The sequence below is a fragment of the Gymnogyps californianus genome, chromosome 1 (genome assembly GCF_018139145.2).
Source record: "Gymnogyps californianus isolate 813 chromosome 1, ASM1813914v2, whole genome shotgun sequence".
In the NCBI taxonomy this organism is placed as follows: Eukaryota; Metazoa; Chordata; class Aves; order Accipitriformes; family Cathartidae; genus Gymnogyps; species Gymnogyps californianus.
In genome coordinates, this window is record NC_059471.1 from 108943932 (window position 1) to 108971658 (window position 27727).

Below are 27727 nucleotides of genomic sequence, written 5' to 3' on the forward strand. Positions count from 1 at the left end.
CTGTTCATTTCATTGCTCACAACTAGCTAACTTACATCTCTTAGCAAAATAAACACATACCCTTTATTTAGCATGGCATATTTTGTTACCGAATTAATAATCAAACATTATATAAAAATGATCTGAACATTTGCCTCAAGGGGGAGCTTACAGTTCACTCTTGTAGGTCCTTTGCATTTTCAAGCCATTCCAAGCTAATGTTCTTTGACGACATTATAATACAGCCCGACTGCAAAATATTATTTTTGCTTTGTTTTCAGTCAGTAAATCATTATACCTCCATGCTACTGTCCTTCCTAGGCGTCTTTGAAATCCATAGTGTGGACTGGTTTGGACTGGTTTTTGTTCTTCCTTTACTGAAAAATAAAAATATAAACTATTTTCAGTGCATGTGTGCCTCTGCAGTCCTGATTCAGGTTTGTGATCAGACCTGTGTGTTTCATCCCCTATTTGAAGGCCATCTTTGCTGCTTTCATTGCGTAGGTTCCCCACCCGCAAAAGGGTCATGCCCATGCTGCACAAAGCATAGCACCACAGCGGTGGGTCGAGGTAAGCAACTGTTACCAAAGTTACCAGACCACCCTGCTTAGCAGCACTCCTCCCAGGAATTGAACTGACTTGGCCCGTATTTTTTTTTTTTTTTTTTCCCCCCCAGTTCACATCCAAACACACCTACTCACACAGAGTGGTCTTTTCAGAGACAGGTGTGGATACTGTTTGACCAGGGTGGTGGGAGGCTGGGCATTTCCCTTGTCTGGGGGGATGTACGGGGGACGGGAGCACACACGCCCCCGAGCCCACATCCAACGTGCTCAGGGTGCAGCCCACCCACCCCGGGGGGCTACCGCAACCCTACCCACGTGCATCCTGGAGCTGCACCCCCATGACCGCGGTACACTAACGGGTACCAGTGTGTACTGGTACGCCAGAAAGCCTCCTCCCTTCAGGGCTTGACCTAACTTCTAATGAAGAAATGGCGCATGAATCAGACTCCTAGCAATGAATGACTGGTAGAAAGCTTCCTTAGGCCTAGTTTTCCTTCAAAACCATCAATAGTAGGTTTTGTGTTTGGGTTATTTTTTAATAAAAAAGATAAAACTGGTTCCAAAAGTATTTGCTCTGCAACACTGCAAAAATGTTCACTCTAATCTTTACAGGGAGTCCTGAGGTACCCTGTAAGTTGATGCCAGTCTTTCCTCATGGCTAGCATCTCTGCTGCGACTGCCACAACACACCACATTCCCTCACTTAGATGGCAGATGACAGTGCACTGCAGTCAACTGAAAAGAAGAGGCACTTCATGAGCCTCTGCAGCTGCGTTTCAATCAAAATGTTTTAGTCTCTGGCCAGAATATTTCACACTGATGTTTTTTTCCAATTAATTAAAAACCAGAGGAGGAGAAGTAGCCCTACATAATTCTGTAAGTTGGAAACCTGAGAGTCAAGATCCCAACAGTCCTATACATTCAGTTTTACTCCTTTCCTGGGGTGTAAATGTAAGCGAGTCTGAGTTGATTTAAAATGTACTTTGAGGGAGCTGGACGGTACAGTAGTTTTTAGTCCCTCCAGACTTACCTCTGAAGTCCTACAAAGTAATGCATTATGTACCTGAGCCCATTGGAGTAATTGAAAAGACTCCCATTGGTTTCAGTGGACTTTAGATCAGGCCACAATGCTATAAACAAAGCAATTGCCATGAATCAAGTAGTTTCAGCACTTCTTTCTTTAAGAAACTGATCCACTACTTCCTTCCAGATTAATACAGCAAAATCAGGCATATTTTCTAAATTAATGATGAAATGCTTTGAATGGAGAGTCCTTGCCACACAGCAGGAACAATTTCTAAATATCTTGGATCAGAACTTTAGCTGTATAAAATGAGCTTATCTTCAGTGAAGCTATGCTGATTTTCAACAGCTATACATCTGGTTCAGGAAATAGCTTTTAGTAAGAAAGGTAAGGAAGATGCAATAAATAGCTTGAGCATATCGCTGTTTTGACCATCAAATGCAATCATAGAAACTGAGAAATATACCAGGTTGGAATTTAAACTTTCTGCAAGGCATTCAGATGATAATGGAGATGGGTCTTTGAAGCAGTTTCTCCTTGCTTCCCTGGAAGAAATGAAAGGGAGAGCATCTAAGCATGAATGAGCTGATCATTTCTACTAGCTACAGGGAAGATGTTTTGCTTTGCCTTATTACTACCCTTTAAGAGCCCAACGCCAGGCAAAATTAGTCATGACCTTTCAAGCTAGGCATGTCCTGGTTGGCCATGGATTGTGGCTTTCAGAGGAAAGGTCACCATGTTGTGGAAGCCTAAAAAAGAATGAGAAGTCAGGTTCATTTGGAAAGTTGGGGATCCCTCCTTCCCCAGTAGGACAGAATCCCTTTCCTAAAGCTCTACAGTGTCCAGCTGATCAGTTCAAGTGGTTGCCTCTTTTTTTGGTTTTCTTTTTGCCCAAGAACTGCATATTTGTGATGAACCAACATGATTCGCGAGGTACGTGGAAATATAACTGAAAATAGATGGGGAAACATTTTTTAAAAATAAAGTTCTGTTTCAACAGATAAAAAAGAAAATGCTTCATTTTTGGCAATACCAGAATATCCTCTTTTGACTTAAATGAATTTTAAAGAAAATTTGTTTTATTTTCTTTAATTAAAAGCTTTGGTGCAACCCAAAATGAACATTCTGACAAAAACATCTGTTTTGATTCAAATCCATTTTCTCCCTGATTTGTATCATTTAATCTATCAAACTAATCAGCTAACAGAAAAAGTACAAACTTCCAAGCTGAATTTCCACTATCTGTGTCATGCAATTTTTAAGTTTTGGAAGTTCAGATGAATTACTTCTGGATGAACTGCTATAGCATCAAAGGCCTGATCAAAGCCCACTGAAGTCAACACTACTATTTCTATTGATTTCAGTGGGCCATGAATCTCTCATTGTTTTCCCAGGAGTATTTGAGAGCTGAACCTTTTCTGGGGAGAGAAAGAGCTGCCAGAAAAGGTACGAACACATATACTTACCAAGAAATCCAGGTCCATTGTAATAAGGGTTCCAGATTTAGATTACTTATATAATTGCTATTGTTATACATATGATTCCTTTATTACTCTTTTTGCTTTGAGTTTCCGACCTTCTACAGCCCCAGCGCTGAGGCTTGGATACAACCTTTCACAAGCATGAATTTGCCTGCCATAAGACAATTAGAAAGTGCACATTTTCCTTTTCTTTATAGGAAAGTGCATAAAATAAAGACACAATCTAGTTTATGATGCAGACCTCATAATATCTTTTCTTTATGATTCCTTGTTTCAATGAGACACATTACTAAGAAGGGCTGCGAACATCACCGTACACTCACTCACACAGATATAAGCAGACTTGACATTTGGAGTGTTTTCTCACTTGAAATAAGGTATTTCAGCTGTTTTCAGAAAATGCTAAATAAAAACCACAAATCAAAAATAAAGACTAAAAGTAAGGAGTATATTTTTTTTCTAATTTCCTAAAACAGTGACATCATATTCCTTACTAGTATTCCTGCTCTTCAAGAGGCATAACAGTTTGTGAATCTGTTTATTACTCTTGTTATTTTACCAAAATAGTGTTTATCCATAAAACATATTTCAGTTTAAACTTTTCTGGATTACATTAACTTGAGAACGCTTCCTGAAAAAAACCTGCAGAATGAAAAGTATCCTTGAAAGTTTCAGAAAGATTAGTTCACAAAAAAAAAAAATTATATGTTGTTATATCTTGGTATATCATATTTTGAGAAAGATAAAAAGTCTGAAGAATTTTAAAGCATGGATCAAAACATATCCTGTTTCATAGGCTGAAATGCTTCCTATTTGCATAATAATGCATCTGTTTGATACTACATCTATGTACACATATCTATTCACTTTATGCATCTTCTTTGGCAGATACATGATGTACAAAGGAGTTGCACTGACGTGTGGCTCAAAACATGGTTTTGCTTTTTGTTTTCAATTTGTCTACTCCAGTGGCCCATCTGTTGCTCGTATGGTATGCACACTGAAATAGCATTAAACAGCTGCTGGCCCCTTAGGTTTATCCTTGGAACAAACTGCACTTTTGGGCAGAAAGCGAGGCGAGTCCTTGAGTTCACCCTGTATCAGTGAGGACCCCACTATTATTTTCCAAAGCCCAGATGCTGTATAGGTGGTAATCATGATGGAAGAGCTGAAGTAAAAGTGCTGACAGTAGCTCAGCCTATCAAATGGTCAGCACAGATATCTTCTTCAGAAACAGGTGGAGTCCTAACAGCAATATACTTTGAGAGACCTGGAACTATTTCAGCATGTTGTGGAAAAGCCCGAAGGTGAATGTTCAGCTGGAACAGCTGTAAACTACTTGGATTTTAATAGATGAAAAGATGCTTATTTGCATATTTGGGGACAGATGTAAGCAGTCTTTCAGTATGAATAGTTTGCCAATGGAAACATGAGTTCTGCATTATAAGACCATTATGGATTAGTATATTTTACCTTTTATGAAGCATCTGGAAACAGCAAGTCCCAAAAGCCACCAGTATCAACAGCAATAGTGGTATAGTGGGTATTACGACATAAATTAGATTCGGAATTATACCTACAAGACAAAAGTTCTCGTTAATGTCTCCCATGTTGAAATACTCTTAACCATGTGAGTAAAAATCCAGAGTAAAATATCAGAAATACATTAACTTACACAAAAGAACATTTATACATTCCTTCTATAGGAAGAGCTCCAAAAAGATAGCTCGGCAATATCAAGAATAAAATAGTACTTCTCCAGTGATGTGCAAAACATATCTTAAGGACTTAAATTCTGACATTTTCTATATGCATCAACGTGAGATTTCCAATTTTGTAATTGAAAATTCAAATATTTTAACAGAGTACTTTTCACAGCCTATTATTTTTAGAGTCCATATAAGCCGTCTACTCAGTTGCCCTTGCATGTTGGATTCCCACCCATGCAGGACCACAAGAGGAACAAACCCTGCTCTTGTCTCCCCATTCCCCTTAAAAGATAAATGTACACTCTCCTTGACTAATCAGGAGAGAGCTAAGGTGCTCCCCTGCAGGTCCCTGGACAAAAGGAGTGGGACATGGTACAAGCTGGGACTCTATTATCTGCCTACAGTAGAGGATGGGGTCTACAACTTCCAGAAGGGTCTGACTGTTTTGCAGTAACTATAGCCCATGTTTTGTAACAGTATACATTTAACATGCAAATTGTGGAGACTTTCTTATCCATTGTCCTCTTTTGAACATATTTTCACGAGCAAGAATAAATGTGAATGTTCAGGTTGGGTTTGTTCATGAGTTTTAGATACAGAGTCTTTGCATGGTTTGTATAAATAGTATTATTGATTTCAAAACACAGTTTATCAGTATATCCGTTCCTTTGGAGTTACAAACAATGGGAACATCAGTTAGGAAACTGGCTCAAATCCAGCCAACCAGTGTGGAAACGGAGCACCAGCTTTCCATAATCCCATGGTGTAATCCTGTAAAATCCTGAGTTGCTCCTTAGAGATGTTCAATTCCTTGAATTAAGGCCATGCTACAACTCTTCAGGAACCTCAGGACTCCGTTCAGGACATAAATTGCTAAATGAAATAGTTAGGGGCATTACAACAAGCTCCTAGGCAGTAGGCATCCATTTTCAAAATATCAAGTGCCATCTCTGCTAGAAATCTCAGCAAAGCACTTTTAACTCCTCTTAGCATGTGGTGTTCCTTAAAACACAGGGTACTTGGGGGAGCTATGGCACAGTGCTTATTCTGCAGATATAACTGAAAAATTCATGCCCTATCTGTTAGGAAAGATTCATTTGTGCCTTTTTTTGTGAGCCCTGGGTATTAGATATAAAAGATAATACTGGCACCATATGTTTGTTACATGTGTTGGGGAAGAGGTGGGGAGGAGATGGAGATGGAGAGAGGCAAGGCACTGGTTACCACAGCCTAGAAGGAGACACTCCACAACTGGGTGAACACCAGTGACATCTTGCGTCTTGACAGAGACTCACCAGGGTCAGGGACAACAGCGCACATTTCAAGGACTGCTAAACTGGAGATTTGGATCGAAGTTTGGGGAGACATGGAAATAATTTGTTTCCACAGTTACAAAGAGGACAGACTAAAACTCTTGAAATGTTATTCAAAAGTATACATTTTCAGGGCACTTCCTGGGGAAATAGACTGCTTCCTCCCATTGACAATAACGGAAATTGTTAAAGATTAATTTAACTGAGCACACTGTTAATATTTTTACCAGAACACTAAATTCATATGAACACATTACCTGTTTCAGTAGCAATAATATGATACTGATCTTCTGGTTTGCTTGTGTCATATGGATTTCCTGCTGGCACGGTTGGAAAAATATCTGAAAAGGATATCAGACATTTTAGGAAAATAGCGAGTAAAAAATATGGCTTTTATGTTGTTAAATAAATTAATAGTAATTATATCTTAATTTATATTGGAAAAATGAACATTTTCAGGATTGATTAAACTGCTGGATATAAACATGTAAAGAGGATTTTATTGCAAAATTGGGATTACATCTGGAACAAGAATTATGAACAGTGCTATTCTGAACAATAGCCACATATTTGTAGCTATTGCTCTCTAAAGGATTCATTTTTCCTATGTTCCAGTTCTAAACTATGCCTGTTAAACTTGAGTAATTTTGGAGGTTCTTGTACGCTATCCTTATAATTATGTATTTACCATTGCAACTCAATTTAATGTTTCAAAATTTCTTACCGTAATCTGGCTCCGCTCTGTCTCCTAATTCTTTTTCTAAGACATTATCTGTTAAATCAATATTTGAAATCGATTGTTGAAGAATGAAAAATGTGTGTAATAAAACAGATGTTTTCATTATTTTGCATGCAGTATCACAGAAATAGGTACATTCTCCAAAATAGTAATTGCTTAATTCTTCAGCATTTAATCTTCTTACCAAAGACTATTTGCAAACTAGTGTCAAATCACTTCTAGTTCATACTTTTTTGCTCCTTAGAAAAGGGCTATAGTTTATTCTAGTTCCAATTGTTGGTAGCTTCTGCTAGGTTACTGGCTAAATCACTGAATCCCTTAATTTCTTACGCTGAATAAAACTCCTAACATATTCAAAGTTTCATTTGTGCAGACAATCCTAAAACAATATAAGAAAAGAAGTGTTCTTGATTAATACTTAAATCTTATTCACATTTTCAAAATAATGCTGACAGAATGTTGGCTATGAAGCAAAACAAAGCAGCACAAGTTTGTGAGGTTAGATGTCAGCTTCATGTACTTTGGTTTTGCAGCAGGCAGCCCTAAAATACAAATCATGGGCAGTGGGTTCTAATACATCACATAACGAAGTGAAATCACTAAAAGAGGAATGACAATATCATATATCTTGTAATGCATCAGAAACTGGAGAACCAATTCATGGTTTTGAGCTGTATTGCAGAGGCTTGCAAGTTTACTTATGGCCATTGTTACAACTAAAAGTTTACAAAGATTACAGAATTAATTACCTCATATCGGGCATAGGAGTGGAATCTGTATGATTGTTTGAATACCGTTCCTTTACCATAAGATTATATTAACATAACAGTGCTATGAGCCTGCAGTTCTGAGTGTCCTGATAAACACAAAATGGTGGGAGAAATCAAAGAAGCAATAAAGCCTACTAGAACAAAGGCAATTATTTCATCTACTCTGGTAAAAACTGGCTACGTTTGGCCATATATAAAGAAAGATATCAAAATACCACAAAGAAGTGAGTTGTTGGCTCTAGAGAGCAGAGGAGGAGATGAGTTTTTAATTTGATTGCATAATCAAACCTACAGGAGCTGGACAGGAACTAAATGTGGTTGCAATTACCAACCTATAATTAAATTTAAGATCGCCAAATGATCAATATGATCTAAAGCCAGACTGAACATTGCAACAGTAAATGCTGTCAAGGGAGGTACTATAAAAAGGGCTTAGAAAAATGGAAGTGACTACCAGAAATGTAGTTGCTGCTTGAGTAAGACTGCCTAATAAGCACTGCCCTGATACAATTAGATGCAACTTCATCATTGTTACCTACAACCTCTGCGTTTTGGCCTATGACTGGTATCATATACTCAAAACAGACAGGAAAGTTGTGAAAACAATATACGTAGATAACAAAGTGAAATTTGATATGCATGTGGCACTTTAATACTCCTGGTAAAATGGATATATTTTGTATTGCAAATGGCTGATGTTGAAGCTATTACAGTGATGGGGGGGGGGAAGGTAATTTGTTAGTCTCACCACATTTTAGATAGCAAATGTAATTTTCTTACAAACACTGTGGTACTTTCTTCAGGCAGTGAAAGAAATGTCATATACCTATTTATATACATTTATGCATCTACTCCTCTTCTCCACGTGATAGAAAAATACATTTCTGCAGAATAGTCTGTTTTGCTAAAGAGCAAAATTCCAGCAGCTTGAAAAATAAATAGCTAGAATTCAGCAGTACTGTATTTAGCTGCATAACAATGTCAGTCCTAATAATAATCTACTTATATATTGTTTGCTTTATTATATGCCTCATTATACACTAGTAATCTATTTCTACATAGTGAAAGAAATATAAATTCGTTTTTATTGTTACTGTTATTGCTTTGTTTTCTGCCAATCCAAAACACCCGGCATTTTTTCAGATGGTGAAAGCAATAGGAAAAAAAACAGTCTTTATCACATCTCAACTAGAATGGTAAATAGTTCACTATTACAGAATAATTATTTCACTTAAATTTGTTTGTTTTTAAAGATATGAAATATACTTGAAACTGAGCCCTTTTAATCAAACCTGCATTTTCTGACATAAAAATTTTGTTATTTTAACAACTTAAATCATTTTTATTGTGTTCTCTTATTTCAAAATAATTGTCATCAGTTGTAAAAGTGATAAAATTGTATACGTCGCAGTTCCTTGAACAGCCTATGTGTGACCAACATGATAACTGATCACCATAAGATAGTGATAGTCACTAATAATTTTAGAAGCAGGAACAGATTTGGGGGGTGGGGGTAAGATGTGTGGGTATATCAAGCCTTCCAAGTATTCAATATTTGCTTGCAATATTAATTGCCATTAATATTCCCATTAAGATATTAGAGAGTGAGAAAGCTATCTATCCACCAAAACTGGAGGAAGAAAATAGCCTGGATCTCTACAGACAGACGGATCTCTACAAAGAGCATGATTATTGCTAGATCATGAGCATAGAAAAAGCAGGTAGGAAACTGCAGAATTGGGTACGTCAAATAGCTGCTAAGAGTAGGATTTCATATGCATTCAGACGTTCAGCTTAGTTTTTGAAAAGCAGACACACCATAAATTATTTGAAAATATTTGCATGGTCCTGTTGAAAAACATGTTTTCATTTACCGCAAGTACCACCAAAAGTAAACTGTTACAGGCTCAACTTGAAAGTTTACTTTTCATGTCCTTTTTCTGTTTGCACAAAGTTCTAGTTTATAGTTCACGTTTCCCCTACTGACATATACAGAACCTATGTCATGTCTGGAAGTACAGCCAAATTGCCTAAGACCTGGCTTTTTCTGTCACCATCTGAGCTGGTGTGCATCTGCTTTTCATATCTGTAAATCTACATGCATGAATGCAGAATTTTCTTCCTGCTGTTCTGGACTTCATTCTTTAAGCCAAAACTTTTTGAAACAGCCATCACGCCTAAGTTGGTATAAAATGGCAGAGATCTGCAACTACAAGGACAGCTTAATTTTTTTACAGTTGGATCAAGAGATATCTTGGTCATCCTACTTCATAGTGAGCAAGGGAAGTAGAAAATAGCCAGTTAAAACATTTTGTGGGGAATAAAATAACTAGTGAATGAGTTAAATCAAAGTAAACCTGGGAATGCATGATAGTGAAGCTAACCTTGAAACATTCTTATTGGATACAGATAGGTTTATTTAAATTGTCACTAGATTTGATATATTACATCCCCTGTTAATGTCAGCTCAGTGCCACAAGACATTTGCAGATTCCCTCACAAAACAAGAGGCAATTGTTTTTCTAAGAAAGTGTCCCACCTGTGAAATGTAACTTTAGTTTCACCTACCTGGGCCATACTTGCAGATAAAATTGTGCTTCATGTTGCATCTATCATCATTCCACTGATAAAGGTATGGCCCTCCCAGACCAGGGTTTGCAGTTGGCTGATGATACATCACAACACAGGCTTCACTTCCACAGGAAGGCTCATCTGTATACCAATTTCTAGTGGTACACAAAAAGACAAACTTTCAAATTTTGAAGGTAAGGTTCATCAGGATGCCAAGGAAAGGAGTTTACATCAGTGAAGACGTGTCAACCCCAATGGCCCCATCCTCTTCAAAGGTATGCTGTATTTCCCACAACTCCTCTGTGAAAGGAGTTTAGGGCCTGGGCTCCATGTCTCTGGATCTTAAAAAAAATTCTGACCCATCAAAGCACCTCTGCAGAAATACACCCTACTGTTCTGCTACCTGTTTTCCTTCCTATCTGACTCTTACCTGTCCCTTTGTCCCAAGTCCTGTGAGCTGCTGCTACTCTGGCCTTTGGCTTCATCAGGAAATTAAAGGCTTTTCAAAAGACAGGGTAGAAACAGAACAATTTACACTAAGTAACATGCATTAATTCACTTGGTGGCTGGCACTCTGATTCAAGGTGGCCAGAGTCTTGCAGAATTTGTCTAGCTGCTTTCAGACCATATCCTAAAGACTCTATGTGTGGCAGAAAAACCTCCAAAAGCCATACAGAGGCAAACTCATGAGATGGAAGCAAAGAAAATTGTAGCCTGAAGCCACACTATGCCATCCTTTTACAGCTTCAAATTCAAAACCCTGGTTGCCAGCTCCCCTTTATCTATCTGGAAAAGTTAAGGAGGGATGCTACTAACTTCATGGGCAGCAAGTCTTCAAGCTTCTTTCTAGAAGACTTGACTTGCCGGGCATTTCACTCTCCATTTCTTTCCATGAAACCTTCTCAATAAGCAGTTTTACAGACTTACCTGAATGGTGAAATACTTCCATCAGCCCATTGGTAGAGGTCAGGGCAAGCACTTGAGGTGGCTAGTCCATCGCCAGTTCTCCACAACCCAATCCAGAAATCACCATCAGAAATCCCGGAGCCTGATTTAGTGAGGTTTTGCAACATGTTTTCTATTAGCTGCTGCTCAGCTTCACTTTCCAAGCTCAGTAAAGCCCCACCATCAATTTCACAAGCTTGGCGGGCCTCCTGAAAGCCCACACGTCTAGACAAGTCCTGGAAATAAGCTAACTTGTAACAAGAACGCTTGAAGTCACCATAGCACACCTTTTGACCTGAAAAATATAAATATGAGAGTGTTTAGAGTATAGTAACTAATATCAGAACTGGGGAAAAAAAAAAATAGCATAGCATGCGTATAGTGATGGAGGACAGTAGGTTTTTTTTCTTGTGCCCCCATCTGAAAGGACTCATGGTGATACACTGACACTGCTGAAAACCTTAGCTTTAATTTAAATTGCAAATATCATACAGTTCATGGGAATCTATGGCTTTCTTCCCAAGACCTGTGAAACTCTCAGAGACACTGAAGACTCCCACTAACTTCTAGAAAAATATTCTCTACTTTAATGACTGTACCATCAGGCCCCTTTGTTAAAGCCAGGATCTGGTTGGAGGGTATTTTCTTAACTATTTCATACTAATGGACCAACTCCACTTTTATTTTGTAATCAAAGCTATTTGATCAGAAAAAAATGTTTAAAATTCTCAATTTTAGTGGTAAGAAGAAGCTAGCAGTTTCTTGATTCTGCTATCTAACCTTGAGAGGCTGTATTCACAAGGACCTCATAGCTACTCTTTGCTATACTGTGTCTAAGTACAACCTGTAAGGGTGTGTGGAAGGACAGTGTCTGCCCCCTTAAGGGTACCTGATCAATGACTTTTTCAGTGCAAAAAGGAATAATAAGAAAAGGAACAAAATATACAGACACAAACCTGACAGGAAAACATAATGGAGAAAAACAAGAAAAGAAAAAAAAACCAAAACTCGTCAGACACACTATTTGGTGGGCTATCAAGAAACTGCAGGCAAACAGGATTTTGCAACTTGATAAGAATGTTGGGGGGTTGGTGGGACTATGCAATCTGATGAGGGATCATGCAGGGTTAGGGAATGGGGAAGAACAAAGGGGAAATAGACCGAAAGGGGTATAAAAGGGGCCAGTCACATGTAAAACGGGGCGTGTGTGTCTGGATGTGTGCCTTTCCTAGTGACCTTCTATCTCTGCCAGCTGAGGAGGAGGAGGGGACTTGGCTGTCTATGTTTATGTGTGTCCTGCACATGGGTGCTGTTGAAGGCAGCACCTTGTCTGTGGCAACCTGTACGATGGCTGTGTCAGCGTCCGGTCTATGTGGCACTGGGATACCTGCTCAGCTTTGCTACTGGTTGAACCAGCAAAGGGGAATGCAGCAACCACGGCCCTCAGCTGAGAGAGAGGCCCTGGGTACCGGGGTGGGCACCAGTGGCCAGGCAGGAGGGAGTCCTGGGACTGGAGGTGCTGGAAGAAGCGGCCACACTCTTAACATCCCTTAACACAGCCAATGGGAACTCCAGATATTAGCAGATATCACAATACTATCCAGATACCATAAAGCAGCCCTATGAGGCTTTCAGAAAGCGCTAGATCTACTGCATTCGCACCAGTTTTCCCTTGCCCTTCAGAGTGGAAAGAATCAAAAGCCAAATGAAGAAATAATGTTTATTCCTTCCAGTTCTTTGGCTGAGAAAGACACATGCCTTTTTCCTAAAAAAGAAAAATAATTACCATCTTCTTCAACTAGTGAGATTCTCTAGAGTTTATTCAACATAGACAAGATGTGGAATGAAAAACTCACTTATCAGCTGCAACTGAACTCCAGTATGCTTATTTAGGGACAGGAGAAGGGTTCTAAATATAAGGAAATAAGCTAACCATCTCTTAAAAAAATCAAGTTTTTTCAGTATGGAAATTTATCGTTGGAGAAGAAAAGTAGGAGAGTTTATTTTGCTAACTAAGTAAGAATTACTGAAGGATACCAAAGTAATAAGAACTACCAGGCATTATCTAGATTGTTTAGAAATCAACAAATTTTATCATTTTACTGGAAAATTTGGCAAGGACAGTATTTTATTGTACCATGTCAGTTTTGCATTTGAAAATCTTGTATTTAGTCCCACTCTTAAACAAACCCAGATATACGACTCATGTAAATAACCATTTGGCTTTATCTTTGAACAGGTTTTATCCTGTTTTACCTTAAAAATGATATTGTAATTTGTCACTGGGAAACAGCAACATCATCCTATAACTTAAGCTGTACTTAAGCTTTTAACTCCAGTGTTTTTCTATACACAAAGAATAAAAATAGAAGTGAACAAAAAAGCCTAAAAGATACAAAAAAGTTAATTCTTCTTCCTTTAGTGTTGCTTCATTTTTGTATTTAATGATGAGTAGCATACTTCCCATAGCAGATCGCATACAGCACCAGAGCTGACTGAAGACTTCTCTGTATTTGCACAGAGCATAGTTTCAAGAATTTGCAGAGAATAAGCAGACTGTATCAAAGCTGCATGAATATAGGAACGTAAAAACAGGATCATCTCGTGACTTTTAGCTAAATCTGAAACTAACTCTTATTTTGGGGATCTTTTTTATTGTGGAAAGCTAAATTATAGGGGCAGTAGGGATAAACTATGTTTAGCTTTCTAGTGTTTCCTATGATTCTTGTAATCTTTCTCAAAAAAAAAAAATCTCTGAAACCTTTTCTTTATGATACCCTATTAAAGTTCATCTGGGAGAAGGGCTGTCAGTAAGAGAAGCGTCTTTGCGGTCTCATTCTTACTTCGGCTTGGCAGACAGACTTCTGAAAAGTCACTTGTTTATCAGTAGTTAATCTGCCAAAATAATACAGGAACAAGAATAACCTAATGTAAGGACAAGCTTGTGCCACAGATATCCGTGGCAAAAGCCAGGGTCTGAGATCAGGAAGAGAGTACCTATTTGGACTTTCTCTGATAATGTCCTGACAACGCTGTATATGTCTTAGTTCCTTTCCTGCCGCTTCCCTTTATTCATACACGTTAAGAGCCTTGCTATCAATGAATGTAGTAAAAGCCATAGTCCTAGCCGGGCAATGGTGCTGAAGAATGAAGGGGCAGACCCTTTGTTAGAAATGCATATAAAATAATGGGTTTCTTTGTAAGACTTCTTTGAACAAAAAGAAAAAATACCCCTATTATCAAAGTAACAAAGTGATAACTCTCAACGCTCAAAAGTGGAAAGTGCAAGAATGAAAGCTGCATGTGAAATCACAGCTCATCCCCTTTATCTATAATGCTCCAATTCAAATTTTGTTAACATGACCATCACCTTTTTATTTTCCCCAGGAGCTCTGTCTCATTGACAGGATAGAGTGCACAGTGAAGGAGGAGCTGATCAACGTTTTGATCCTCACCACTGGGTGAGTGACAATGGCTTATTGCCAGAGTACACATATGTACATAACACTGCAAACATCCAAAGGCTAGCACTGAATTATGTAGGACACTAATAATTTACAAGGAAAAGGGACCACACCTCTTCCTCTAACTAAAGATTGGATTCAAAGCATTATTTCAAGATGTATATGCAGATTTATGGAGAGTCCTTTGTCCATTGTCTTGTTCTTTTTATTTCCCAGACAATTTTTAGAAATAAACTTTCATGATCCCTTTCATTCTGTGCACACACTCCTCCTTGACACCAAGTAGTAAGTTATGAGCAAATTCAGGTATCAAAATATCCCTGTCACAATTTCAGTCATGCAGGAACATTCAATCCACTGAGATGAGTTGGCTGGTCACTACCGATCTTAATTCCTGTGCTATCCCTCCCTTTCATGGGAAAAGAGCTAGCTTTCCATCCCTAACACCTGCATCCACTCCCCTTCCCCGTGTGCTTCCCAGGTGGCTGAAGTGCCCCCCTCGCTCTCCGTTCTCATGCACAGTCTCCGCTCTTCTGTGACTCCCAAAACCTGAATCAAATGACCTCTCCAACAGGACAAATGGGTCCTTGCTGGCTAACTGACCAGGCTTCTTCAGGGTACTTCTCTCCCAGTCAGCTGCTGCACAGAGACTCACGTTGCCAAATGGCACGTGCTGTTTCTGAGCTGCTGCAAGACTCATGTCCGTAAGCTGTAAATTGTGCTGTATACTGATCCAATACGGAGGTTGCATCGGTGTCAAGGCTCAGCTCCATCACCCACACAAAGCTGAGGAAATCAGGTGGGACTGTACGGAGCAGGGAGGAGAAGGACAGGCACTTGTGATGCACAACAGCAGCAGAGCTGCTCAATAGGTGCCACTGCAGCCCCTAATACGTGCCCAGTAACAGCTTGCCACTCAGGAAGCCCTCTTGGAGCCATCCAGCACACAGATGTGAAGGTCCAATCTGTACCCAAGGGTTTATCTGAAAGGGTTAGTGAGTTAAAATCTTGAAACTTTCTGTGAAGACTTTTTTTTTTCTTCCTCTAAACTGATCTGAATCATTTTTGAGGATACCATTGTTATTGCAGATGTTTGTGCAGGGTTAAATAACTCTAAACTCAAGTATTATAAAGTGAAAGAACTGAACAAGTGAAAATTTGTGTACAATCCAACTCCTAAATTACTTCTCTTTCATTTGTTACTCTCTACACCTGTGGCAAAAGAAATAATTTCTTCCTTACAGGCTGATCCTTTGTGCAAGAATATACCTCTAGAAAACAACAGAGAAAACAGAAAGAAACCAAGAAATATTTGGCATTAAGACCCATCTGGTGTGAATGAAGTATGTGATGGAGAGTAGCAAGCTTTCTGGAAGAAGCTGTGAATTTTTTTTGTTCTAGTTAATTTAGTCCCTGTGTTTAGGCAATGACCTATTCTGAATCTTTTCTTTCTTCTTTTGAAGGGGACTTTTATCTGCTGTAGTGGAGCTAGTTCAATGTGTTAATGGAAATCTGCAGTTGTGCCTTAATAGCTGGCAAATCAGTTGACATTTTAGTGCTCTTCTTGGAACACGCTGAGATGTCAAGTTTTCAAGCTCCATTTTTTACAGCTTTCTCACTGCTAATTTCTGAACTACAAAGCAGAAATAATTTACCAGTGAAAAATGACAGAATGGACCACATTGTATAGCAGACAAGATGAGTATGGAAACATTAACTATGGGCTATTTTACCTTCTTCTAACATCTTTGCAGCAGACAAGACTCCACTGTTAATTCTAAAGCAACGTTTGCTATTTCAACTGTATAAATTGAATTCCAATTTTTCTGTCACAATTGAATAGCAACTAGATTTGTAAGCAAGTCTATTGGAATGAATCAGGCTAAGATACTACACAATGTGAATAAATATAGGCAAGTTAGGCCTTTACAACCTTTCCACAAAGTCTGCCCTGTGCTGCTTGAGAGGTGAAAGAAAACATGAAGGAAAACATTTTTTCATCACAGTGTATCCAGAAAGGAAAAAAAGAAAAGCATGTTATTGTATTTAGTCCTCCCTTCAGCATGAGACCAAAGATCTAACTAATTAATGTAATAAGATCTAAAAACTCATTCTTACTGTTTTCCCTTACAAATGCTCAGACAAGTTAAGGTTTCAACCAACCCTATCTGACTATCTGCAGATGTGAAGGCAGAGTGCTTATATCCTTCCTTTCATGGAGTGTATCAGCTCCTTAATCCTTGACCCACCTTCCCTCACCGAAGCAGAACAGCCCAGACCCTGATCAGAAGCAGGCACAGAAATAGGCAAAACACGCGCTTGGCTTGGTGTCATGAACCCACACCTTACCCTTTCATCACCAATTGCTTTCTTGCCTGTTGAGGGAAGAGCGCTGTGTTGAAGCAACAATTAACTGGCAAAGACTGTTCTTCTCTTTTTGCCCAGTTGCAAAACTGCAAGATTAGGTCTCCCCAGTTTCCTTAATGGAAATGTCTCCAGGTTTGCTCTTTCTACCCCTCCTGCGTACACCAGCCATACAACATAGCTCTGGCCCTGAACCTCAGCCTTAGCAGCTCTAGTTGCCTACAACAGAGAACCTGAACTGGCTGAAATTCCCTTGCACTCGCTTTGCCTCACCATCCCGTTAGCTGAAGAAGGCAAGTGTACAGTACTTGCTCTAAGAAGTGCTAGCTACTATTTCCATCCATATGGATCAGTTTTCATCTTTGAGTGTCACACAGCAGCTCCATAGCAGAATGTTTTGATAGCAACATTAAAACAAAGATAGCTTTTAGCTGAAATACTTGATACTTAGTTAAAACATTTGTGCAGATAATTCTGCAGGAAAAAAAAAATCTCCTTCAAGAAACAGAGAAACAAGCAAATTTTCAGCTGGTCTTTCAATCAACTATGTCTCCATTATGTTTTAACCATGATGCTTCATTAAACAGAAATAAAAGGTTCCTTTAGGTCTGTCATGACAGAAGTTACAGCAAAATGTCATTTAGAAGCAAAATTACTGACAAAGTACCCAGCTCAAAGATTCATCTCCCTAAGAGCATCAGGCTCAGTCCTAACTATACCCTCATGGGCCATGAGGGGCACAAAGGTTATCTTGAGTAACACACATAACTGAGCTGAAGGTTTTGAAGATGTCAGGTAGAAGATAAGCTCCCTACTGGTAAATGTCATCCCTCTTCCTCTTGAACCTCATAAACTAACCTACAGTCCAGGGTCCGCTACCATTAGCATCCACCCAGATTAGTGGGGAACAGCAGCTGCATGTGCATAGCATATGTGAGGAGAGAACAAAGGAATGCACAAAGCCTGCTGTAGAAAAGTCCATTATGTTTTCATACTGTGATTTTTTTCTTCCCAAGATAATGGATTCAGCAGAAAACACAGCAGAGTATTTGGTACAAAGGAATGTGAAATATTTAACACTAACGAGAGTCCCAAAGGTCAGCATGAGGCTGATCGAGGCCTCTGAAAATAAAGTAACAAAATAAAGACACAAGAACTTAAGTGAAAGCGATCATGAAATAATAGCAAGACAGAAATCTACATAAACTAACCAAAGTATTCCACTGGCTAGATAATATTTCTCTGCTTGTTTTATGAAGACTAATCTTGGTCTTGAGCTTGTGTGAGCACATTGACCTCAGGGCCTGTGTAACCAGCATGCAGGACACCAGGCACAATTTGTTTTCACCTGTCCCCGTGTCACAGGCTGCTCCATGCCATGCCAAGTCCCAGTAATGCACTTCAGAATGTGGCCAGTAAGAGGCTAAAAGGTATTAAATTTTCCTAATCATATTTTGATTCAAAGCTGATGCATTTTGTCAACTGACCTTTGTATCATCCAGTCAGACTCTGATTGGTTTCAGCTGCTGGTCCTGTTTTGCTATATTATGTTGCTGCTGTTGATGTTGTACTGCATCATATTTGTGCCCAGCTACTGAATTTAATTTGTTTTTTGATGATTCATATTACTTTAAAAATACTACTGTGATAAGACTTCATAATTACATTCTGTCTTCATTTATGATAAAAGCAAATTGCCATCTTCTCTCCCAAAGTTTGTAATACTGAAGACACATCGTTCTCTAGTTGAGTCAGTATTCAAATCACAGATGTTGCTCAGCTCACGCTCCTGAGCAGCTTAAGGAATTCCACGTGCTCACAAATTTGCCATTCAAATACAAACTGCTATACAGATCATATGCCAGCCTGTATTTGTATTAATATCTTTATAGCTAACTCTTCCATACTTTAATAGGTACTTTTTCCTCCCACCCTCCTAATAACCAAGTCTGCAGAGAGAAGAGACATACATTATTGATTTATACTTTTTCTGGATTAGGGGTTATGCCTAATTGTCATGATACAGTTTCTCTAAAGCAATTTTTCTTTTGTGAAAAACTTTCAAAGGTTCCAAGTCCCTTTTACAGGCTTATATAAAATAACTGAAAGCCACATTTGCCTATTAAGTACCTGTACTTCAGATAGCTATGTGTACAGGCAGACAGTTTGTATACATCATATCATATAGTCATTAGCATGTAGACAATGTCTAAGGTGGCTTAATAGAGGCTGGCCCCAACCTCTCTTAAGCAAAACTCATCTATTAGCCAGACTTCTTACCATATTTGTCATAATGGAGTCCCTTTCTTACTAAATTCTTAGGCATAAGCATGTAAAAATTATAGATAGCACGTATAAAATGACAGGTAAAAGGCAAATTCTTTCTATTTTCTCTCAAACACAGGCCAGATAATCTATCTTTAGCCATTAACCATCCCATATCTTGTGAATTAGCAAAGATGATGACAGAAGTCCTCAGACACCAGCCAAACAGCCATCTCCAGGATTAAAGCAACTCTTGCAGAGAGAGAAAACAGGGGACAACAGAAGTTGTAAGTAAAAAGAAAGTACTGTATTATACCATTCATACAGAGATTTAGTACAGTTATGCAGAATATGAAGCTACACAAGAAGCATTTGTCCCAGTCCAGTCCCTGTCTTCTTTATTTTCTCTTTTGCCATGGGAAGTGATTTTCAGTTCATTTATTGCTGAAATTGAGTTTTCACCTGTATGTCAGCCTTTACTAGTTATGCTATTGTGTTTCCAAGCGCTTTTGGGGACAAGGAGTTGACTTGGTTATTTCTGAATAACAACTGTTCTCAATAGACCCATAATAGCTACACTTTCACAAAACCAAGTAATCAGAAAGGAGCCAGTCTGTTTGTAAAGGAGCATTGGGCAATGCTGATTTGAATATTAAAGAATATTACTTATCACTAAGACCTGGATTTTGCCATCTGGCTGAATACAAATGCAATTAAAATGAAATCTGATAGCTTCCCTGCATATTGCAGCAAGATAGCTGGTTAGTAAAACAGGTGCTTAAAAAAATATACATATGAACACTGATGATGAGTATTGATCTAAATAGATTATTTTGGGGGAAGTTTGTTAAAATCTCTATGTGCTCAGAACCTGCACTGTTCTAGGTCTTGGGAATATGCAAGCAAGGATTCCTTGCCCTGCAAAACATAGATAAGTTTTTCATTGTGTTGAATAAAGTGCTGGGAGGATTTGTCTTCCCCAGAGCAGACTACAAGTTTGTCTGGATTTTCAAAATCGGGGATGTGGTGTTTCAGACTCAGGCTTGTTCTTCATGTACTGCGAACTGGAATACCCGCCTGCATGAAAGGCTGCCATCTTCACTAAGCAGCGATAGGCTTATTCACTCATTCCACAAAGAAAACAACACACACTTATTTCTTATAGTTAGCTTCTCAGCCCTGGCACACATGGCAGGGATCTCAGGCCACTGATAATGGAGCTGTAAAGAAGTAGCTTGATGTCTAAATTTCATTAGAAGCTAATCAACACTTCACCATCCATAATTACCCTTGCAGGAAAACATACAATTACAATTATGTAAATCAATACAGTGTAAGTGTCTTCAACTGGAAAATAAATATCCATTTTTATGAAACAGTTTTAGTCACTGATTTGAGTGATATGTCAGTGGCAAAAAAAAGAAAATCTATAAAGTATTTCCCAAGTACTTCTTTTTTCCCCCCAGTCAGATCATTAAAGCCCTGACAGTTTTCCTTTCTTGTAAGTGAAACATACCTACTTTTTGGCATCAGCTCTGTTTCAGATATCTAGCACATCATAAATTTAAAGCCTGAGATCCATTTAGCTTTTCCTGTAATAACTGTTTCCCTGTCTTCTGATCATGTGAACTTTATGGGTATATATCACAGGGCTGATCATGGCAGACACACACTTGCTTCTATAAGGGGCCAATGCTCAACTGCACAGTCCTAGGGGTTCATGCAAAGTGCCAACATAGTTACTAAGACAACCCCCTAAAAATTGCAAGTTGCCTTCCCTTTTCCCATGTTAAGAAAGAACTGAGATTGGTGTCAGAGCTATATTTTTCCCCTGTCTGTCTCAGAGGTCTAGCAACACTGTCACTGTGAGCAATGCAGGCTCCTTGGCATCACCAAGCATGATGAGGAAAATGCACTTAGAAACTTAGCGCTGGCATCCAGAGAGATGATAGGCTTGCATTTCAACGTGGTACAATCTGTATCTTCTCAACTGGCAATAAGAAAAAAGTCACCATGAGCATAGGACATGGAACATAAACATTTTCTTTTGCAATATATACTCAGGACCTCAGTTTCCCTAACAATGAATTAAGTTTGTTAAAAAAATGCAAAACTACCCAAAGTATAACAGTCTTCATGGGTATAAATAACCTTATTCAATTCCACAGACACAAGCAGGCAGGCCAATAACAACACCAAAATGTCAATGGAATCTATTCAAGCCTATTCAAAATAAGAGGAAGCACGATGGGTTAGAAAGATCTACACATCTACAAGTCTGCTCCAGGATGTGGATTATTTACCCAGGACTTAAAAAAACCACTTACTGCTGAAGCTGTTAGCAGTGTTTTTGCTTGATGATTGTTTTCATTTTTCTGAAAAGTCTTATACACACACTAACTTTTTTTTTTTAATATATCACAGCCTAAAGACACACCAAGAGTGTTGCATCATTTCAGCTGTTTAATAAAAAAGCATAAATACTGACACATACACTGACAAGACTGGCAAATTAAGTCCCTTCATCAATAGTTTTCTGTGTAGCTGTGAAAACCAGAACAGATTTCCCAGATACTTTTAAGACAGACATAATATGGCAGCTAGTAAGTTCTTTTTAGCATGTTGTGGAATAGACTTGACAAAAACTGTACAGTCTGAATGGCTTAAGTATAATGTGTGCCAGCCTAGGGGAGCAGGGAATATTCTTATTCTCCTGTCCCAAACCAGCAGACGTTTTCCCACATGCCTAATTTTATATACATCAGTAGACTCCCTCAACAGGATTTCTCACAGGCATAAATTTAAGCACTTCTGAGAGTTTCTGCTGATTGTTCATTTCTTATTTTTGTCTCTAGAAGGAAATAGTTCATAACTCTTTAGTCATTAAAATATACTCTTTATCAATCATTATCCAGAGTAAGTATCATCCATTCCCTTATTCTTTTTCAGTGAAATTTGAATGCCTTTTTTCCAAGTAAGTGTATTTTCATGGATTTGTGACCAAGATACCTGTATTTGCCACAGATGTAAGTAAAATTTATATACATACGGATGTGAAGTTATATTAGTTTCCTTGGCTTATGGACTTAAAGTTTCCTAGGGTGAAACACCTTATATGCATCTCAGTACAAGAGTGCAATAGAATGCCCATCTTTTTGCAGTAGTTCCACAATTAAAAGAGAAAGCAACAGGCAAGTCCTTGCTCATTGACCTTCTACTAAAAAAAAGTGAGAAAAGCCAACCCACATGGGATCTTAGGATTGGTGACAGTTCACTTCAGGCAAAAATAGAAGGGACCTTTGAGGGGAGGAGAAGTAAGTTAGAATATTTTTCTCTTAGGGTACATCATCCTTTATTATAAACTCAAATGGAGGTAAAGCATAATTGGTTAATTCACATCACATGTATACAACCCTGTATGGGAAGAAACTGTTGAGATATATACAGTGGGATTCATCTCACCAAACTTTAGTTATTCACAATGTACCTGTCCATATCTGAGCTGGCTCACTGACCTCACTGTGTAGACAACTGAAAGAAACAGGCATTTTTAGGGTGCATCTGCAGTATTTTCAAGATCTATGTTAAAATGAAATTAATCCCACACTAAAAATACTGATGTTTTTCCTTCACTGCTTATAGAGTGAGCCTAGAGTGATTAGCTGTATACTGCAGCTACATTTAAATTTACTTAGAGCCATGTCAACTGTTTAGTTAGGACTCAGTATTTCTTAAGATTACTTGGAATTGTCCTACTGTCTGTCAGTGGTGGGAGTGGCAACCGCCTCAGCAAGAGACTCAAATAATTTCCGGCTAGTGAGTGACAGGTATGAGTATGGGATTACAGTGTAGAAATTACTATGAAGTCATTGCTTCATCTTACTTATTTCACAGTAGTACTATACATTTTTTTCTGATCCATGAGAGATTTGCAAAGAGAAAGTCGTTATGAGAATTAGTTTCAAAAAATAGTGCTGTATAGATCACTTTATGAACCAAAGCATGTTTTCCTGCAAACATCTTATAATCAAGAAGTTTGATCGACACAGGATCAGACCTGAACTACAGAGAAGTAAAGTCAACGTACAGAATATGACTTCAACTAGGCGAGAGACTTTTTTGCACTTAGCTGCTGCACTGGGACAGCACACCAGCCTTGTCTCACTGGGAGCAAGAACAGCCATGTGAAAGACAAGCAGACTATCCATACTGTCCCACATGTTATTCATCATAGCTCCCTCCATGGTAGATATTTTCTCTTGGGCCATTAGCCAGCTGGGGTACTGGGGCTTGGTAATCATGAGTTTGAGAATTGCAATGACTTCTTTATCTTTGAACAAGATACTGAGAAGAAGTTGTATAGCATGCTCACCTGAGACAAAACATTAGAATTTTTCATCACTCTTTCCGTAGCCCCTGAATAGAGCCGCAGTCTGGCCAACCTGCTTAGCCCTCCCCCATAGGCAAGGTAAGCTTTACTGGGTTGATAAAGGGGGATCGCCTCTAATATAGAAGTCTGATTCCTGAAACTGATTTAAGTACTTGGTATTTCTACCCTGCTGTACAAGGACTCATCCGCCATCACACATCTCAGGTTATCAAAACTGTGTTCTCATCTATGAGTCACAGCAGTTTACCTAGTGTAAAGTGTCTTTCCACAGGGTGTTATGGAATTTCATGGTTAGGAGCAAAGTGTGTTTAGTAGAAACATATACTACATCCAAGAGTCATCAACTCATTTCACTTTAAGAACCTAGATCATTGATTTGTCCCCAAGCAGACATTGCTCAGAATAGGTGCATAAGGAGAGGAATTAATAAAGGAGTCTAGGGGAGTTAAATGCCCAACTTCCCTTGCAGTTCTCAAAGTCTCAGCTTTAGTGATTACTGAGACCTACAACTGAACAAAAAGATCTTGCACCATGTGGGCATACATGTCCATTAAAAGGTTTTCTAGTATGGAACCAAATGCGGGCATTCACAACAAAATGTTGTGTTCAATACACCACTGTTGCATATGTATCCTGTAAATGAGACTGGCAGTGTTTTTTCACATTATACTTCCTCCAATTCTGAGCTACAAATGTAGCTTAAAATTAACAGCCCATGCCCAAAAAAAAACAGTAGAAGGTTTCATCTACAGAAAATACTTGAAGTCTGACAGACAAAACTCAGGTGTAATAAGCAGGCCAAGCCAATTGAACTAAATTAAATTGTGCCTTTTGAGAAAGGGTTTGTTATCTCTATTCAATTCATTACTCAGGAAGATACTTCTTTAATTATCTTACTTTACAATATTTTATGGCCAACTCATATCCAGTCATAAGCTGTGCGAATGAACATATCCACATCCTTAAAGGCATCTGAAGCAAATAAGCCTATAGTTTAGGGGTAACTCTTGTTTCATGACCCACCAAATGTTTTTCTTCATTTAGTGTTTTATATAACCAAATACTTTTACACCAAAATAGATATATATTGCTTTAAAACACTGTATCAGTATTTAATCTGTATTGACGCATAACAATAGCAAAGAGCAAAATTTAAAAATCCATAGAAATACAAAAAGATAGCAAACAGCAGTCATTAACCCATAACATCTATGATTAATACATAGGCTGTTAAATGATTAGTAATAAGATTAGCTTGCATCTTTCCTGCCCAATAGATACTTAAAGTAATTGCATCTTTGCAAACTGCATTATCATCACTTCATGTTCTTCATGATGTCATGGGACAGCAAGGCAGACTCAGCAGTTTCTCCTGAGCCTGCTTTGATTTTTTTTCTTTAAGAATCAATTCTCTGGCAACACTAGATATTCTGATATGGAGGCTGTGAGCACTGCTCAGAAAACATCTTAACATTTTTAGTGTAGTACGCTAAAAATTACAAAGCATTTGTATTACTTCTCTTCAACAATTCCCAAATTAAAGATGACAAAAAAATAACACCTAAATGTGAACTGTTTGATGCAAATAATCATTTTAATTATATCCTAGGAAAATTAACATACTTGGAAAAAGAAACAGAAAACCTTTACCTAAGAAAATGGCATTTTGAAAAGGTAGACCCTTCTTTCTCTGCCCTCTTGACACTGTGGTTAAAATGGTTCCAATTTTGTAATTATTGCTAGGTCTGCTGCAAACTTACTGCAGAAAATGGGAATCTTTCCACAGGGTCCAACCAGCACTCAAGTCAGTTTCAGGAACAGTTTCTATGTGAGTGACAGGAATTATATATTTAATTTATTTGGAATGAGAGCAGTGAGATTTCCATTTACACCAGATTATCATGATTGAAGCATAAATTAGCAATTTTTCAGAAACAGGTCTGTTTAAGATGTAAACTTATGATTTTAAATGTAAGCCTGTTTAAGTCCAAACTGTTGGTTCTTACGTAAGATAGACAGATAAGCTAGATGGAAGTCAGGTGGACAGCACACACTGCCCAATAATTCAATAGTACTATTTCTTGTTTGAAAAAATGCCAACTACTGCTAATACTAGACCTGTCCATGTGCGTGTGGCAGGATAGGGGTGTGGTCCTAGAGAGAAAAAAAAGTTCTCCTGCCAGTATATCAGAAAATTCTGGCATAAGCATACTAAATGTCTTTGGCTATTATTGTCTAGAGACTCTTTACCTAATGAATACAACTTCAGCTGATACACCTGATTGATAGTACATACATGGTTCCTTCTGTAAGTGGCTTCAAATGGTCTCCTGTAGTCTACCAGCCAAGCATTAGCTGCATAATACGGTGACACGAGACTCATCACATGCTTTGAAATGCTTCAGGGAAATATGGGGTAGAGCCTGTATTCTTTCAAAACCCCAAAGCCTTATATGCATCTAGGAACAGTTTGACTAAGCAGTATACACATATTACACATTGTTTTAAAAGCTGGACCTCTACTCTGTTTACTACATGTCACTTAAATGCAGAAGCTTCAGCTAGAAGATTGAAGGACTGGGTTTCCTCAGCCACACATGGACTCCTGCACTGAGACTACTAACGCAAAATGCATCTTGTGGATGAGTAATCTTCACTATTCCTTAAAATAAACTCTTACATAGTATTCATATAAATTGTTAAACTAAGAGCTTTGCTGTATTGTATATGATTGTACAATTCACATTATAACAGAGGTAGATGAAATATTTCAGGGTACACTTTGGGCAGGCAAGCTTTTTCAAAATGTTGGAAGTACTGCTACTTAGCTATTGTTTCCTGGAAGATATAGTCTCACCAAAAGCCCAACAGCACATCTCAGTTCTGCACATGAACTTGCTTCAAATAAGACATCACCAAAATGGTCAGTGACTGTAGTCCATCAGCAACTAAGAAAATTATCTGAATTCAGCAACCAAATGTTTGCTACAAAAAAACCTACAAACAAGTTTTCTTGACATGCTATTGTTACAGCCTCTGAGACAACTGTATACAAATAATTTGCATTGTTCTGGAATCAGTTTGTAAAGAGATCTACACACATAACAAGTGCAGCCAAGTATGTAAATCTTTGTTTCAACAGAAATGTATGGATGTGCTTGCACACACAACATGCCTCCAAGAGCCTGTTAGCTTTAGCTTGGAAGGTCTGACCCAAAGCACAATTAAAAATAGCCTTTTCATTAAATTTAGCAGCTTCTGAGCATATGCACTTGTGTGCTGGAAATACACAACGTGATCCTAAAGTTCTTAAATTAAACCTAAACTCAAATGTTAGCTATAGATTTCTGAAGTATTGTCTTCCTCTTGGTTTTGAGAGTTGCAGATACACCTACATGTAACAAAACTATTTATGCTGTATGCTCTTGAAAGTTTGCTTTTTCCTCCTAACTATCTTACAAACAAAGAAGAAATATTCCTGTGTAGGTGAAAACAAATCTCAATATATAGCTGTTCCTCAGAAAGACACCGTAGCAAGTACATGCTCTATCTCCTTAAGCAACTAAAACGGAGCTACATTATGCAGGCAGTCAATCAAATCTAAAAATCTGCCTGTACAAGATAACACCGTATTGGCAGGAACGGACTTAAGAGTGCTGCAGAAGTTTGACCGCCCAGCTGTCTGTCTCTGAAGACCCAAACCTACAGTTGCTGCCACCTCTGACGGGTGCACGAGTCCCAGGCTAGCCTCACCGGGCCAGTACAGGCTGACTAAAGCCAACGCTGCAGCGAGAGCTTCTTAGAAGCCGCCGAGGCAGCGGTGCGCCCAGTCAGCTCTCGCGGAGCGCTCCGAAGTCGCTTTCGCAGCGCGCCTCCAACACGCGGGTCATTTAACGAGTGGGTTTGGTCCCACTTCATCCCCTCCGTGGTTCCTGCTCCTGCGAGCGCTGAATTCCCACACCGGCCCCCGCACCGACGCCGGGCACGATCCGGCCCCGCGCCTCGCCTCCCCCCCCCGCCCCGCGCCGCACACCCACCCCGGCCCCGCGCACTCACCGCTGAGGACGCGCCCGGCGAGACCCCCGGGCCCGCACAGCACGGCGGCCGCCAACACCGCCGCCAGCCCCAGCCCGCCTCCGGACCCCAT

General features: G+C 38.9%; 1 protein-coding gene across 1 annotated transcript; it reads right to left on the reverse strand.

The window, feature by feature from the left end:
• Nucleotides 1–211: 211 nt before the first annotated feature.
• Nucleotides 212–27727, reverse strand: CHODL (chondrolectin). The gene is made up of 7 exons (XM_050912483.1): nucleotides 27637–27727; nucleotides 11080–11392; nucleotides 10150–10307; nucleotides 6797–6844; nucleotides 6330–6413; nucleotides 4524–4626; nucleotides 212–356 (listed from the first exon to the last, which is right to left on the reverse strand). The coding sequence occupies exons 1-7, from the start codon at nucleotides 27725–27727 to the stop codon at nucleotides 272–274; spliced, it is 882 nt and encodes a 293-aa protein (XP_050768440.1). The 3' UTR covers nucleotides 212–271.

Coding starts and splice junctions, on each gene's coding strand:
- CHODL (XM_050912483.1), bottom strand. CDS start 27,727: ATGGGGTCCGGAGGCGGGCTGGGGCTGGCGGCGGTGTTGGCGGCCGCC. Junction 6,414..6,796: donor CAGAGCGGAGCCAGATTACG/GTAAGAAATTTT, acceptor TATCCTTTTCAG/ATATTTTTCCAACCGTGCCA. Junction 4,627..6,329: donor TATTATTGCTACTGAAACAG/GTAATGTGTTCA, acceptor TTTGTCTTGTAG/GTATAATTCCGAATCTAATT.